General features: G+C 31.6%; 1 protein-coding gene and 1 non-coding gene across 8 annotated transcripts; one reads left to right on the forward strand and one right to left on the reverse strand.

Moving 5' to 3' along the window:
- Positions 1–2,442: 2,442 nt before the first annotated feature.
- Positions 2,443–9,524, forward strand: LOC109793731 (protein PSK SIMULATOR 2). Of its 7 annotated transcripts, none has more exons than XM_020353195.3 (13): positions 2,443–2,792; positions 3,021–3,262; positions 4,563–4,876; positions 4,980–5,072; positions 5,282–5,372; positions 5,678–5,771; positions 6,260–6,357; positions 7,000–7,069; positions 7,461–7,558; positions 7,653–7,769; positions 7,866–7,942; positions 8,680–8,724; positions 8,845–9,524. In XM_020353195.3, the coding sequence occupies exons 1-13, from the start codon at positions 2,762–2,764 to the stop codon at positions 9,308–9,310; spliced, it is 1,836 nt and encodes a 611-aa protein (XP_020208784.2). In that variant the 5' UTR covers positions 2,443–2,761; the 3' UTR covers positions 9,311–9,524. The 7 variants fall into 7 exon arrangements, with proteins under 7 accessions (XP_020208784.2, XP_020208789.2, XP_020208788.2 ...); XM_020353200.3 differs by having other exon boundaries at positions 2,444–2,792; positions 3,040–3,262; XM_020353199.3 differs by having other exon boundaries at positions 2,444–2,739.
- A 1,324-nt stretch (positions 9,525–10,848) lies between these two features.
- Positions 10,849–10,951, reverse strand: LOC114915557 (small nucleolar RNA Z279/snoR105/snoR108). The gene has a single exon (XR_003803645.1). It is a non-coding gene; the product is annotated as a small nucleolar RNA Z279/snoR105/snoR108 (small nucleolar RNA).
- Between the last annotated feature and the right edge of the window lie 6,429 nt (positions 10,952–17,380).

The raw sequence follows: 17,380 nt of genomic DNA on the forward strand, positions 1-17,380 counted from the left end.
AAGTGGATGTTACTCTCCTCCTTGAATTCGCCAATGCTAGGATCTTCTTCAAAGAGATTGGATTCCACTAAGATGTACACTTGAGGAAGAATGATTCTCGGACTTGAGGTTCCTAAGCTATGGAGGGAAGTATCCAAGCTCAAGAAACAATGGACTACTCACTTCCAAGAGAAGGAAAGAATGGAACTCTCCTAGGGTTTTGAGGTGAGAAGCTAGAAGACTTTGAGGTAGAAACTCGGCCAATGGCTCTCAAATTTCAATATGAATCAAAGTGAATACAAATTGTTTTAGGAGGGATCATATAGGTCACCGAATTTTGGGAAGCCACTTGGCGCCACATGATAGGTCACATGTTGGCGCCAAGGTTTGAATTCAAATTCAAATTTGAATTCAAACCTTGTGTCACATGTGCATAACCGGTCATGTGTAGCTAAATGCAAATTAAGTTGAATTTAATATGTATTTAGGGTTGCATTTCGATGTCACACTTGTGAAGCCAAGGTGGTGCCAAAAGTGTGACCTAAATGCAACTTAAATCCATCCTAAATTTAACCTAATTTGTCCTAACTCAAATGAACTACTAATCCTCCTTAAACCCTAATCTAATGACCAAAATACAATGGTCTAGTGAATACAATGAATAGGAAAAAAATACAAGAAGGAGAATGAGTCCAATATTGGGTATCAAAAGCCCAAAGCCCAAGAAGCCCAAAATTAAGCCCAATACACCTAAACCCTAATCTATGGTCAAAATACAAGACCAACAACAAAGTAAATTCCTATGCTAAGAAAATACATTCAAACATGGTGTTCATTCAATCATAGTCCAAGTGAGAAGCACCCTAGGCCCACCAAGCCCATTGGGCCCACTAAGCTCTGAAGCAGTCAAATCTTCAAGTAACCTCCTGGCCATTGCTCTAGTGGTTGGGCCTTTAGCCCATGCTCTTCCATCAAGATTCCAAAGAAATATAATTACAACCAAAGTGTGTATAAGTAAAAATTACTCCACCTTGTAAAAAATAATATATAAAAAATTGATTATCATGAAATTCTAAAGTGTTCACTTATTTTATTATTATTAACTTAAAACTAAGTTTTGAAGATCCTTTCAAATTTTAAAAAATTGGCATTAAATGAAAAACTAATTATATAAATTATATATTTATATATCAAGTCAATTTATGAAATAAATGATTCAAAATATACTCAAGTTCAACTCATTTATTTATGAATTCAATCTTTAGATAAAGTTTAGTTCAATTGGTTCATGAACCAAGCCAACAAATTAATTATTAAATTAAGTTTCAAATTATTTTTGAATTCATTCAATTACCACTTCTAATTCATCATAATTACAATGATAATAACGTATCTGAACTTAAGTTCATACATACTATCTTAACCTTATCAATAGGCCAATAAAGATGATTATTTTCATAACGAATGTGAATCGAATGAAATTATTAAGTGCATGGAAGGTTTAAAAACTAAATGTTGGTAACCCCCTCCTCGTTCAACTTTCACCAACCCAATTAATTCACCGATCTAAGAAACATTAAGCATTCCATTTTATGTTTATGGATGCAAACTCCTTGATATCATCAATAAACTTTTTGAATTTTATTTCTCAAAGAAATACGAATCTGTGCTACAAGTAGCTCAACACCAATCAAAAATACCCAAAAAATTTTATACGCATCAACACTCGATTCTAAGTTCATCCTTATGAACAAACTTCTAACTGTAACAATATGTTCCAAATAGGTGAAAGGAAAAAAAAATGAGAGAAAAGAAAAAGAGTTAATGAAATACTATTATTTTCTCCTGTTTAATAAAAAAAAAAAAAAAAACAAGAGAAAAATTAACTCTCACAAAAAAAAATCAAATTCATTTTCTCTTCAATTTTCATTTATTTTCTTGTCGCTCACTTTCCTTCCTCTCAACCAAGGTAAATTAATGGAAAGTTCATGAAAGGACAAAGGAAATGTTGTTAACTAAAGGTGATTAACGTGCTAAATTCAACGATTGTGACGTTGACTCTAAAAAGAAAAAACGGGTGTGACGTTGCATTTGGGTTGACCAAATGCTCATTTAGTTCTAAAATAAATAAACTCCTCGATATTAACGTAATTAATTAGATTTAATTTTAACGACGGATAATAACTAATACTAAACGGAAAAAAATTACAAGTTCATAATTTATATATTTATCATCTGCACCAATAACTGTGGAGTTACGAGGAGTGAGTATAGTAAAACAAAACCTTTGCCTAAAACAAACAAACTGGGACAAGTTAGGCACTACACTTTTGTGCATTTTCACGTTGCCTTCTCTTTCATACGTAGTAGTCCACGACACTGACATTTGACACACCATCAAAGTTTGAAGCAGTCGTTGGTCCCATTTCGAAATTTCCTCTTCTTTCGGTCCCATTTACGCGTCTCTTATGTCATTTCTTCTTTACTTCTATTCTCCGATAGTTCAAGTGAAATTAGATTTGTTTTCTGTAATTTAGTTGTACAAATTATTGTATTATTTGTGCCACAAGTAACATCACTAGTTATTTTATGTGTTCCGAAAATTCAACATCGAATATCCTTCATGTTCCTATGAGATTCATTCCATTTCAGTCAAAGCCATATTCGTTAATTATCTCTCCCATTTCACCCTCGTTTTCAATTCTTCTACTAGAGTTTCCGTTTTGGATTTGGATACTCTTTGTAAATAGTACTAAATAGGTATGCTCCCATTGGAACACTTATGGTGGTGATATTCGGTGGATTCTTGAATCGTAAGCTTTGGTTTGGTTTGGTTTGGTTTGTTATTTTTTTATTCTCACTTCTTATAATAAACTATGCATGTCAATGTTATTGTTTTCGATTTAATTAACAAAAGTCAATAGTCAATAGGCCAATATTTTTTAAATTTTTTTGCTGTTTTGTTTTCCATGTTATGTAACTTGAAGATGTAAAGTCATTCCTCTCACTTGTTAATTGAAGTAGAAGCTTAATTGGAGCAGGCGTTGAAACTTTCTGCAGCTCAATGGGGTCAGTTTGTTCAGCTAGTAAGGCTGAGAAAAACAGAAACGCAGAGGTTGGAGGTAAAGCCTTGGGGAAGATTAAGAAGTTAAAGATCATTGCAAAGTGGAAAGGGGATTCTTGTATAAATTCAAGGGCTGTTGATGGTGGTAGAAAGCAAAAGAAACTAGACTCTGGATTTTCTGGTGAATTCAAGCTCACTGGTGGAAAAGAAGGAAAACTGGTATTTTCCCTATACTGATTTTTGAATCTAGAGCTGAATTGATTTGGTTGAGTGGTAGCGAATTACATATTATTCTCCTGAAATATAGAGTAAACATTTTTTTTAAGATCTTATTTATGAAGTCAACATATTTGGATGTGTTTGGATTACAGTTCTGTTGAGCATAACCCACGTTTTATTTTCCAATCAATTATTATTGTTGCTGCTTTTCGTTTTGTGCTTTGAAAAGTGCAAAGAGAAGTTAAGTGGTTTTGAAACAACAATCCAAACACACACTTTACTGTTTATGGTTACTGTTATTGAATGACTATGTAAATGCTTTTTCGGAGCATTCTAATTATTTTTTTGCTAAATTTGTAAGCGGAATTTTTTTTTCTGTAACAATGTTGTGTTAGGAAAATAATGATGGGGGTAATCAGAAACATGTTTGCTATTACAAATGATCAATTATAAATTAGTTGGAAGATCGATAAAATTGAAGGTTAATTACACTTATGCAATCCGCTATTGTTTTGACTGAACTCACTGAAGAGATATGTCAACAAATTATTTATGAAGATGGAGGACCTGTTTGCATACTGTAAACTAATCATTGAGAGATTGCAGACCTTCATAAGCATTGGTTCTGATTTTACATATCGATCATTCTAAACTAATAGAAAACTTTTCCATGGAATAGTCACAACCCGGAAACAGTTAATAGACTTGTTTGCCTGATTCTTACATGATTCAAGCAGTGAACTGTCTGTTTCCTTAATATGAGCTTGGGAATCCCTTATGGATGCTGTCTTTTTATTCTTTTTTTCTTCGGTGAATCATCAAATTATAAGCACATTAAAGGTATGTTTGTGTAAACATTTTCATAAACACTTTTACGAAGAAAAATAATAATAGCATGTTAGGATACAAGTTTAGAAGTATTTGTGAGATCTTTTCTATTGAAAAAAGTTTATTATTTTCAATAGCGAAACTCAAAAACATTTTCAAACATGTATTCAATCAGATTCTAAGAAGAATAAATGAATAGGCTTATCCACAAGTTAAAATTGACTTATATATAAGTTAATTTGTATAAATTCTTTTTTATTAATTTATCCAAAATCTTATTTTTAACTTATAGAAAAACTTATTTCATTTTTCATTCCTATTTTTCTCTCTTAGAGGTGTTTCTTAAGAAGTTTATCCAAACAGACTCTTAATTTCTACTGTTATTTGAGTTCATCGAATGGAATCTCTGATTCTTTTATGGACCCTTTGCATTGGAAATTTGATGTTGTAATGAAGTCTCTCCTTTTCACAGGGCTCCCACAAAGGCTCCTTTCTGGGAAGAGCTGGGGAGAGGGCAGTAGAAGTTCTGGACTCACTTGGAAGTAGCATGCCCAAGTTAAGCACTAGTAATGGGTTTAGCTCTGGCATGGCTCCTAGAGGAAACAAAATATCTATATTGGCATTTGAAGTAGCTAACACAATAAACAAAGGAGCACTCTTGTTTCAATCACTGTCTGAAGAAAACATTCAGTTCCTTAAAAAGGAGATTTTACAATCAGATGGGGTGCAACTGTTAGTTTCAATTGATACAAAGGAGTTAATTGGTCTTGTTGAAGCTGACAAAAGGTCTTTTGTTTGTTTATATCATGGAGTTTTGAATTCTCTTGGATGTGTACATATTTTCCTTTCTCTGATGTTCTTTATCTCTGAATTTTGGGGGAATTTGCAGGGAAGAATTCAATGTTTTCTCCCGGGAAGTAGCTAGATTTGGAAATATATGCAAGGACCCTCAGTGGCATAACCTAGATCGATATTTCTTGAGGTGTATTTGCTTGGTTTTAAGTGTTGTTGATACTTTTCTCTACTCAGAATTGGAGTTTGGCTTAAGTAAAATATGTAATACAAGATTATTGGGATCTTAAACTTCAATTCTAATTGGAAAACAACATTAATTGTACCTGTAGTACTATATTTAAGTTTTATCCTTACCATTCTCGTGATTAAATTCTCATATAATTACAAATATTTCAGATTACATTTGGATATCTTGGACAACAAGCAACCAAGGGTAGAGGCAGAAAAGACAATGCAGGAGTTGGCCACTCTAGCTCAGAATACTGCTGTAAGAAAATTGTAATTTAATTTTAAATGAAGTTTTGCTAGATGAATGAGCAATGAGCAAAGCCATTATTTCAATCTTTTGTTTATCTTGCATGTGTCTGTCTGGTTTCGATTCTTATATTTTTCAGTACTACAAATATGCAATTTGTAGCATACCAGATAGATGGATTTATATTTGCTATGTATTTAATCTATGCGATGTTTGTATTAGTAGTGTTTCCTACTTCTGATGTGCTTAAAGTTCAGCTTTACTATTTAATTTTTATTAGTTCCTTCTTTTAATAACTTGTTCTTTTTTCTGCGTAGGAATTATATCACGAGCTAACAGCGTTAGAACGTTTTGAACAAGATTATCAGCACAAGCTCAAGGAAATGGAATCCTTAAATCTTCCTCTCAACGGTTAGAAACTTCATAATATAGTTTCACCTAACGGAACTTTCATTTCCAATGATGTTTTTAGTTTTTATCGTGTTCTAAGATTATTGTCTTATTTATGTTTGAGTTAGAATCTAGTAAAAGTATTGTCATGATTTTAGTTTATGCATATGTTAATTTATGATAGTTCTCTCATTTAACTCATTTAAAAACTGATTTTAACTCACAAACAAGTTAATTAGATTCCTTCTAGTACTGTTAGCTTGAGTTAGCTAGTAATTCTGTTATTTTCCCTTCATCATAATCAGTATACATAAATATATATTCATAGTTTCCATTTCTCTTGTCTCAATAGCAACAGAATCTTTTATTTGACTAAAATATATTCTTAATTTTTGGTCTGCCTGAGAGTTATCATTTATTGTGACTTTGTCAGCCATACACAATATCTGCAAAGTATAATCTGCAGCATTTAACTTATTTTTGACTGGTCAGTTTCTTTATAATTGTAGGGGACAGTCTCGTAGCTTTTCACAGTGAGATAAAACATCAAAGGAGGCTTGTAAGGAGCTTGAAAAAGAAATCTCTTTGGTCCAGAAATTTGGAAGAGGTATGAGATTATGATTCTGATAACTATTTTATAAATGGTTTAATTATTTATTTGGTTCCTAAAATTTTATAAACTTTATTTTTTCGTCTCCTATAATTATTTTATAAATGGTTTAATTGTTATTCTCTTTTGATCTCCTAATGTCTATTATAATTATGAGACTAAAAGATAAAGTTTATGAAATTATAAAAACTAATCAAGAAGTTGAATATAATTATTTAATATGTTAAATTTAAGGTTAAATCATTTAGACAGTGTTCAAGTTTAATTCTCGATGAAAATAATTTTTAATCAGACTTTATTTATCTTCCTATTGAATTAGATTATTTTAAGATGAGATCTTAGGACATTGGTACAAAAGTTAAAAAAAAATTATAAAAATTTAAAAGAAACAAAAACAGTATGTACAAAAATAGAAGGACTAAAGTACAATATTTTTAATAATAAGAAATTAAGGTAAAATTTACGAGATTATAGGATAAAAGGGTAATTAAACATTTATACTTTTAGATGGAATAGTTTCTCATTTAAATTTCCAGTTAAATTCATTCATAATTTCTCTTTTCCAGCATTAGAGAAGTTTTGGACTGTGGACAAGTATTTTACAACAGTGGACTTGTTCTGTGAATTTATTTATTGCAGATAGTAGAAAAGCTTATTGATATCGTTACCCATATAGATCAAACAATTTTGGAGTACCTTGGAAATCATGGTATGAAATCATATCTCCTATTAATTTGAAATCAACTGTTATGTGTCTGATAAATTTAAGACATGAATGTCCTTATGCACAAGGAATTAATTAATATTAAATAAGCTTAGAGTATAAGTCTTAACTACTAATCACATGCCACCTTTAATAATTTTCTCTTCTATTCATTTTTTGTTGTTTGGATTTGCATGCGGGTTAAAAGGATTTTGGAAATCGACAACATGTGAAACTTGCATTACTTTTATTGTTTGTGATCTGATGATGAATGTGAGTTTGATTTGTATCTTAGATTTTATTGGCATATCATTAACAAACATGGAAACTTATCTTTAAAAATTTTCCTCCTAATTAATTGTCTCAAAATTTTATAATAGTTGTGAATTTATGGCAGATGCAACCACTGTCAAGCATGGTATCATTTCTGAAAGGCTTGGTGAAGCTGGTCTGGCATTGCACTATGCTAACATTGTCAATCAGATAAACATGATTGTAAGTTTGTACTATGCTAGTATTATTAGGATAACCTTAACAAGTTGAAGTTGCTGTATTCTAAATAAAATGTTTGTTTCTAACTTTATATCAGGCATGTCGCCCAACCATTCTTCCTCCAAATATAAGGGACACATTGTATCATGGGTTGCCTAATAATATTAAAAATGCACTTCCTTCCCGGTTGCAAAATGTTGATGCCATGAAAGAGGTATGTTCCTTCCTAGCATGGTCTCACATGCTTCTTCTTGTTGATCATTGAAGTTTTATTTTCTGATTGATTATGCTGAATGGAACTTTTCTGTAGCTCTCCATCACTCAGGTCAAAGATGAAATGGATAAGATTCTGCAATGGCTTACTCCATTAGCCACAAATACGACCAAGTAAGATAACATTCATTTTGTTATCTGAAAATTCCATTTGTTTATGTTGGCCTTAGTAAGTATGGTAAATTTTATTTTATTTTTCTAAAAATTATTCCATTAATTTTAATTTTAACATTTTAAAAATAATTCTTGTTAAATCTGACATTGACTAATGAGATAGTCACCTACTATTTTTTTAAGATGACATCAAAACTATTTGCTTAAAAAGAGTTTGAATTCATATATTTATTAAGTTTTTTCTATTTTAGACCATTAAAAAAATTATATTATTTATCCATGTGTCAATGCTAACCATTTTCAGTAAATTTGCTGGAGAATTTAATTTGACTATTAATATAATTATAATAATATATATAAGAACAATTTTCTTCATACAAATCAATTTTGTAGTGATAAATCAAGTTAAAATTTACTTTTTTTAAGAGTTATTTTTTAATCATAATATGATATATATATATATATATATATATATATAATGATTACTTTCAGCAATATTTTGTGATGATATAAAATCTTGGATGTTGATATCAAATTTTAAGTGGTAATAGATTTTAAAAAAATAAAATAAAGTTAAAAGTCAACAAAAAAATCAGAAGACAAAAGCTAAACCTCTAAAGAAAAAAACATATTTTATCTATGTAAAATAAAAAAGGTCAAAGACAGATATCCCTGAAATTGCTTAGGTATGTTATGCTTGTTTTTTTTATACTCTTTTACACTCGTGTATCTGACAGAGCACATCAAGGTTTTGGATGGGTTGGTGAATGGGCAAATGCAAGGTTAGTTTTTGTTTGGTATATTTGAATGAAAAATTGTTTGATTATCATTATTATTTTTATAGAGGATAACTTAAGTTAGCATAACTATATTTAGTAATTTTATATGATTGTGGTTTGCAGTAATCAATTTGGTGAAAAGACAGCCAAAGAAAATAACTTGATTCGTCTGCAGACACTATACTATGCTGAGAAGCAAAAGATAGATTTTTACATTATTGAATTATTGGCCAAACTTCACTATTTGGTTACTTTTGTAAGATACAGACACAATTCCATCAAGCCAATGCCCTCAAAAACTTCTCCTAAGCCACCTGATTTTGAATCAAAGATGCTACAAATTATATCCTTAGACAGTATTAGTAAGCCTTTGGGAACTCAACTTTCTCAAGAGGATAAAAGATTGTTAGAGGAGGTAACCATGAAAAGAAGGAATCCAGGAGTTAGCAAAAGTGAGAATCTTGTGATGACAAAGAAAAGAAGTGCCAAAGTTTGCCATTATAGCAAGAGTGTTGGGGGTTCACCTATTACAACAGAAGGTTTGGAGTACCAAAGATCTAGTGTTTTAGATATAATGGATGGGCTATAATATAAGATACTAATATCTTCTCGTCAATTTTACATCTCAATACTCAAAATAATTTCTTTTACTTGTTTACTTTTCAATAAGTTTTGTATATGATAGTAAAGATAGAACACCTAGATCACCCACTTGATAACTACTATTTATTTGAACTATTTCACATGTCCTTTGTAAACTTTTTCAGGCAAACTATTATTTACAGAAAATAATTTTTCATGAATTTAATTCCATTTTTTTTAGAATATATACATATAAAGTCCTTTTAACTTCGGCAAAGTGCACAATTTTTTTGTCAATCACTTATCATAGTTTTAGTACATGTTTAAAAGTAATTACAATATTATACTTAATTTATTATTTCTCTAAATACACACTTAAAACTTGTTCAAATAAATTAATTTTTTTATAAATCAATTATTATTTTTAAATGAATTTGATAATTTAAATTATAGTATTTTAGAAGTATAATAAACTAAAGCTTAATAATTATTATAATTAAATATTATTAAATTATTATTAGAAATCATCTTATTTAATCATTCAATAATTTTATATAAAATATAAAATTTAAATATATTTTTAATTTCTCAAATTTAAGATAATTTTTTTTTATTTTTTAAATTTAAAATTATTATTTTTAGTCTTATAATCTTTAAAAATCTCATTTTAATCAATTGAGTCATCAATAATATATTTAAGAGTCACTGATTGAAGTAGTTATACATCATCAACTAAGTTTAATGTAATATTTTTATTAACAAAAATATAAATTTTATGTAATAATACTTAACAAATTCCATTATAAAATTCGAGCTTAAAAGTTAAAATAAAAAATTTTAAGATTACAAAAATTAAAAAATTAATTTTAAATTTGAGAGACTAAAAATACACTTATCTTCAATTTAAAAATTTAAATATATTTAACTCAAAATATAATGTATATTTCAACAAGTAAATTATAATTATATATTATTTTAATTATTTATAGCATGCTTTTTAAACTATATCATCAAATTATAATCATTATTAAAGTTGTATATTATTTTTAAAATTGAACAACTATAAATATATAATAAAAAAATAGATTAAATTGAGTTAAATTTATATATATTTTTATCAAATTCGACCAGCACAATCAATAACAAGATTAGTTTGAGTTGATCATTAAATATGAAAAATTAAAAATATCTTATTAATATTATATATATACTCCTAGTCCTAATCATAAATGAAAAAGAAAAATAATAGATTAACATATTGTAATCATTTTATCTATTAGAAAATTAAAAATATTAAATATTCCTTGAATTGAAACATATTTAATTGTGCATGTATTTAATTGTTAACTGTAAATCCACCTTAAGTTAAAAATTTCTTGTATGTTATATAACTTTCCTTTTAAATGTAATAACTTTCTAGTAGAAGACTACATTAACACAACCTGATGAATCCTAATTAAAAAAATAACCAAGTTATTATAGATATATATGATTTAATTTATATTTTAAACATTCAACTGATAATTACTTTTGATCTTCAGGTTAGGGATCAGATTGGTTAAAGGGAGAGTGCCCCATTGTCGTAACCAGGCGGGAGCGGACACCCCTCTCGCATACACTTGCGAGTTTTGACCACTCATCACATCCCGTTAACTGCCTGAAGGATCATGAGTAAAACAGATCATATTTTCTTTTCTTATAAGACCCAATTTATTTCTCTTCTACAATATCATTCGATGTGGGACACAACAGAAAGAACATCACTTACTCCGAACTGCGCTTTTCGCAATCATACACGCATACAACGGAAATGAGAGCAGAGAAGAGGAGTCTTCTTTTTTCTATAACTGACTAATATGTAGTTTCAATCATTTGATATTTTTCTTTTTCTTTTTTTAGAAATCATAACCTTTCAATTTCATAAATTTCAAAATAATAAAATATGTTTTGTGCAACATTAAAAAAATATTGTTAAATTACGAGTAAATGTTAATATATTTTTACAATATTTTATTAAATATAAAATAAAAATTATGCTACTAAAGACTTTCACCATTTTACATATTAATGACTATTTTTACAAATTCTATCAAAAATGATATTTAGTAACATTTTAATAATGTTGCTAAATTTTTGTAAACTTTATATTTTATGATTGTTCTTTAAAATTTAAAATATCTATAAGTGTTTTTTTTTACCAAAAGAAAACATCGTAAGTTATAAGTTAGTCACCACCAACTTAAGATATCTTAAGTTATATCACATATCAAAATTCTTTTATTTTAAATTTTACTTTGTAATTATATTTATAATTTTTATGTGTCATTTTTTTATTTTTTTACTCAATGAAAATTTTTAATTTTAAAAATAATTAGAGATAAAATGATTATATTTTTTTATGTCATTTTTTTACTCATCATGAAATTATTCATGTTATATGATCCTTAAAAATCTTTAGTGATATGTCTTTAGTCAAAGGATCAAAATCATCAATCTAGTATTAACGTGTTCAATGACTATTTTCTATTTTAAAAAGAGATATTGTGATCTTTTTATATATATAAAAAAATTTTCTAAGTAAAAAAAAAAAGAGATTTTTATTTTTTTCAAATATTTTTATAAAAAAACGATAAAAGTAATTCTCAAAAATTATATTTCTTAAAATAAAAAAAATCAAGATTTTTTATTTAAAATTTTTATTAAAAAATCTAAAAACATTCAAAATTTCTATAAAAAATCTATTAAAAAAAATCATTTCATGTACCAATCATATTACTAATTTTGAGTCTTTTTCAAGATAGTTACCTAATCCTATAAGTTTTCATGAAGATTTCTTTGGATACAAAATCAAACTTTTCTAAATTCAAATTTAAAAATAAAAATATTTTTTAAAAATAGAAACAAAAAACATTTTCTGTAATCAAGCAAACTCTCGAATTTTTTTAAGAGAAATTATACGATATCCACTCGAATTTTTTTAAGAGAAATTCTACGATATCCACTATAATTGTGAGGTACCGGAACAGTTATTTTATTTTTAATTTTTTTATTATAATTACTTGTTTTATTTTTATTTTAATTTAATAATTTTAATAATTTTTTTGTATAAAATTTTCTATCTTCAAATTATTTTTATATTTTTTAATTTATATCTTAATGTAACATCTATTATAAAAAAGTTTAATATTAATATATTAGTTTAATATTAATATTTTGTTAATATATTTTAATTTTTTCTTGGTGATAATTTTTTTGAATTTATAATATAAATTAATTTTTCATCTGTATTATTTATTTTTTTATTTTAATGTTTTTATAATATTATTATAATTTTTTGTTTTAAATTTTTTAATTTTATCACATATAAACAAAATTTATTATAAAAATTAATTTTTTAATTATTTTTATTTAAATCAGTCTTTTTATTAATTTATCTTATACAAATTTTTAATTTTTAATCTAAAATTTATTATTTTAAACTTATTTTTTAAAATTTTTAATCTAAAATTTGTTATTTTGAACTTATTTTTTAAAATTTGATGTACCAAAAATGAACACCATAACAATTTCCTTTTTTTAAAACAATATACAAAAACTCAAACCTACCATTATCTTAATTCAAGCACAACAGAACCAGTTGAATAGTAAATTATTTTGAACTTCAAGTATGATCAAATTGGTTCAAGAAAATAAATGCTCATGTATCGAAACCAGACTGGAACAAACACCCCACTCACATCTCTAATATTATATGTTACCATTCCTCATCATATTAATTGCCTGAGGAATCACATTTTTAACAATGAAAAACTTTTTATCTTATAAGTGCTAATTTGATTCTCTATGCTAATATGACCCGATGTGGGACTGGGACATAAATCCGCTGATTGGTTAATATTGGCCACTACTTAATAAACTACACTAATCGCATTGTACACACACCCCTAAAAACAAAAAAAAGACAAATAACACCACCTGCTGCAAGTTGAGATTTTAGGAACTAATTAAGCAATCAAAGACAAACATGAAACGACTTTATTAGTGCAAATCAAGATTCAGTTCTTGTGGCTCTAAATTTTTCAATAACTTGGCTCATATTCATGTGCCCAATTGTTTGTGTTTCATTCCCTTCATACGAACATCTCAATTTCTTGCTTTGAAACGGAAACAGTTGCCTTAATTAGAGGTCTATAAATATGAAAATCCTTAGCCATTAGAAGCAAAGGATGCTTTGGGTTCTGGTGGATTCAGTCTCGTGCCAGACTCCACCGAATATTACCTAAAATTTGGAATGCAACAAACAAAAGTCAAGTTTTTGAGTTCTGCGTACCTCAATTGAATTTTTAGGCAATTTTCCTAATACAGACCTTGATGAAGGACTTAAATTATGAGCTGCTTCTCATGCGACGAAATTGGATTGTTCATCACGCTTATTAGTTCTTATCTATGGTTCTAGTGCCATGATAAGCCAATTGCTGTTTTTTTAAAATCTACTATGTAAAATCTTATTATGGTAATAGTTGAGTAACTTATCTTTAATATTCTATTCTATTTCCATGTAACGGTGATCGCGTTTTTTTCGATAAACTCGTACAAATTGTAATTAGGGCGCATTGATGACGATTATTATGATTATTATGGTAATGTAAGAGATATGGTATTTGCAAAGTGATTGTTAATTTTTATTTACATATTTTTTAATTATTTTATCTATAATTGATGTGGGACTTAAATTTTTATAATAAATAATTTATTGTTAATAATAAATTGTGATGTAATATAAATATATTTTTAGTAATTAATATATATTAGTCATTAATATTTTTATTAGATAATAAAATAAAGATAATTAATTTATTATTGTTAAATAATTATCGATAATAAATTTTTTATAATGAACTAATATAAAAAAAATTTAATAAAAAATTTTATAGTAATTTTTATTATTATTAAAAAAAATTATATTTGTACCGGAGAGACCGTATCGGTCACGTGGGCCAACACGTGCCATTTCGTCAGACACCCATGCATAGCCACGTACAAGCATCACCATCAACGTCGGCTCGGCATGAGGCCGAGAACCGACATCAGTCTGGTTAATGCAAATATGGACCATCATCACTCATCGATTCGGCTCGGTCAGGTACCGTTCCGACATAGAACATACCGGAAGTATACAGGCTGCCGTATACGGACTAGACGGCTCGGTCATTTGCCGTTCCGACTAGTATTGATTAGCCGGCTCGGCCTCTTGCCGAAGGGTTAAGCAAGTCATAACAAGTAATCACAATCAAGAAAGGTAAGTACATGATTAAAGCCTAAACGACCAATTAGTACCGTATTACCTAATTTGGTAAATATCTGAGAGGGCCCATCACGCTCAGGCCCATGTCAGATGCTATAAATAGGTCACACGTAACAAGGTATGTCACTATTCATTAATTATCCTAGAATATCGTGCTTATCCTGACTTGAGCGTTAGAGTGCCTTTTGCAGGTGCCTCCCCCCTCTGAAGAATCCGTTTGAAGTATCCGTTCGGCCCTTCTTACCAAGAAGACTACGAGTGTATCCTTGAGCAGGTACATTTTGGCGCCCACCGTGGGGCCGAACCGATAGCATTGCAGAAGCACTGAAAGTTTACGAGTAAAAGAATCATGGTAAAGACAAGGAATACTGATTTCGAAGGGCAACAGTCTGAAGACGAGCATCAGTCCGGGGCCGAGACGGTTGAGGAGACAAACTTGACCGATATGGTGCGCCAGATGAAGGAAGAAATGATCGCCATGAAACAACAGCGAGAGAGAGATGCTGCCGAAATGGCTGCATTGAGAGAAGAGAATGCTGCGCTGAAAAATCAATACCGGGATCCCACATGGAAACCATCTGAGACAACTCACACACAGGGGTCGTTCCACTCGCAGGGCCCTCACTCTTCTCTTCCCCGCACCTCCGTCGCCGCTCCAGCTGCGCATGCTTCGGTCGGTCGACCGATCCAACCTTTGCCGGCCGGAGCACATCGGCATCCTTTTACCCCGAACATCATGCAGATGGCACTCCTTGACCATTGGAAGTCTTTGCCCTTAGACAAGTATGATGGCACTACCGATCCAGACGAACACGTGGATGTGTTCTTGACTCAAGTTACTCTAAGCACAAACGATGATGCTGCTCTATGCCGAATCTTCCCAACATCCTTAAAGGGACGAGCACTGAGTTGGTTTACTCGGCTTCCGGCCAACTCTATCGATTCGTTCAGTACGTTGGCTTCCCAGTTCACAATTCAATTTGCTACCAGTCGGCCTCACCAATTGACCTCGTTGGCACTAATCAGCATTCGTCAGGAGAAGAAGGAATCTCTTCGGACATTCATGAGCCGATTCAACAAAGCGGCGCTCGAAATTCGAGACTTAAACCCTGCTGTAGCTCTACACCACCTAACCACTGCCTTGAAGCCAGGGCCATTTGCCAACAGCATTTGTAAGAAACCCCCTACAGACATGGATGATTTGCGTCGGCGAGCCGACAAGTATATGCAGATGGAGGAATTGGCCGAGTTCCGGAACCAAGCTCGAGTAGAAGTGTCAACAAAACCTGACAAGCTGGCCGAGCCGAGTTTTCGGAGTCGACCGAAAGAGTTGGTTCCCCGCGAGAAGCCTCCTCGGGGACCAAGGTACTCACAATACACACCCCTCAATACTAGCCGGTCAGCAGTATTAGAACAAGCACTGGCCTCGGATATACTGGTCATCCCAAAACGAGCATCAACCCCTCCCCGGGCCGATACAACCAAGTCATGCAGATATCATCGCAACCGTGGGCATTCAACTGACGATTGTTTGGCTCTGAAGGATAAGATTGAAGACTTAGTCAAGCAGGGACAGCTGCAAGGTTTCGTTGAGCGTCCAAATCGATCGAGATACGAAGACCGGCCACGGAGACGCGACCAACTCGAACAAAGGACAGAAACACGTTCTCGTAGAGAACGTAGGTCTAGAGATAGAAGAGAGGATGAGCCTTCGGCACAGCCTCGGCGAGTCATCAATACCATTGCCGGGGGATTCGCTGGAGGTGGCTCGTCTTCATCTGCACAAAAAAGACACCTGCGAGCTGTCCGGCATGTTCATGCCGTCGAATCCGCTCGTCGCCGCCTTCCCACTATAACTTTCACAGAAGCTGATTTTAAAGGCATCGATCCGGACCAGGATGATCCAATGGTAATCAGCGTCGAAATTCACAATTGTATTGTACGCAAGACGCTGGTCGACCAAGGAAGTTCGGCCGACATCCTCTACTGGAATACGTTCAAGCAGTTGGGCATCCCGGAGTCCGAGCTAGTTCCGTATGATGAACCCTTGGTCGGGTTCTCCGGCGAACGGGTCAAGACCAAGGGATACATCAAGTTGTCGACTCGGTTTGGATTTGAAGGCGCCGAATACCGAGATGTTTCAGTTAAATATGTGGTGGTACACGCCAGCACATCTTACAACATTCTCCTTGGACGACCATCACTGAATCGGCTCGGAGCAGTCGTATCTACCCCTCATTTGGCCATGAAATTTCCGGCCGAGTCAGGACGAGTCGTCACGGTTCATGCCGACCAAAAGACGGCGCGGGAATGTTACTTCGCTAGTTTGCGACTGGCAAGAATAAAAGACGAGGTACCTAGGAGGCCGAGTGGGGTTCACTCGGTGTCCCATCATTCGACTGTGGACCTTGATCCCCGGATCGATCAAGACGAAAGAGTCGAACCTGTTGATGACAAGCAACCAATCCAAGTAGGGGTGTTGGAGTCACAAGTCACTTATATAGGAGCCAACCTGTCCGAGCAGGAACAATTGGCTGTCAGCCAAGTGATCCTCAAAAATAGTGACCTATTTGCTTGGCATCCCTCTGACATGCCCGGCATTGATCCTAATTTCCTCTGTCACAAATTGTCCATAAGCAAAGAAGCAAGACCGATCGCTCAACGGCGTCGAAAGGCTGGGGAGGACAGGAAGGCGGCAATAGAGGCCAAAGTGAGTAAGTTGCTAGAAGCCAAGTTCATCCGGGAGGTACACTACTCAACTTGGCTAGCTAA

Source organism: Cajanus cajan, chromosome 9 (genome assembly GCF_000230855.2).
Source record: "Cajanus cajan strain Asha chromosome 9, NIPB_CcT2T_4, whole genome shotgun sequence".
Taxonomy (NCBI): domain Eukaryota; kingdom Viridiplantae; phylum Streptophyta; class Magnoliopsida; order Fabales; family Fabaceae; genus Cajanus; species Cajanus cajan.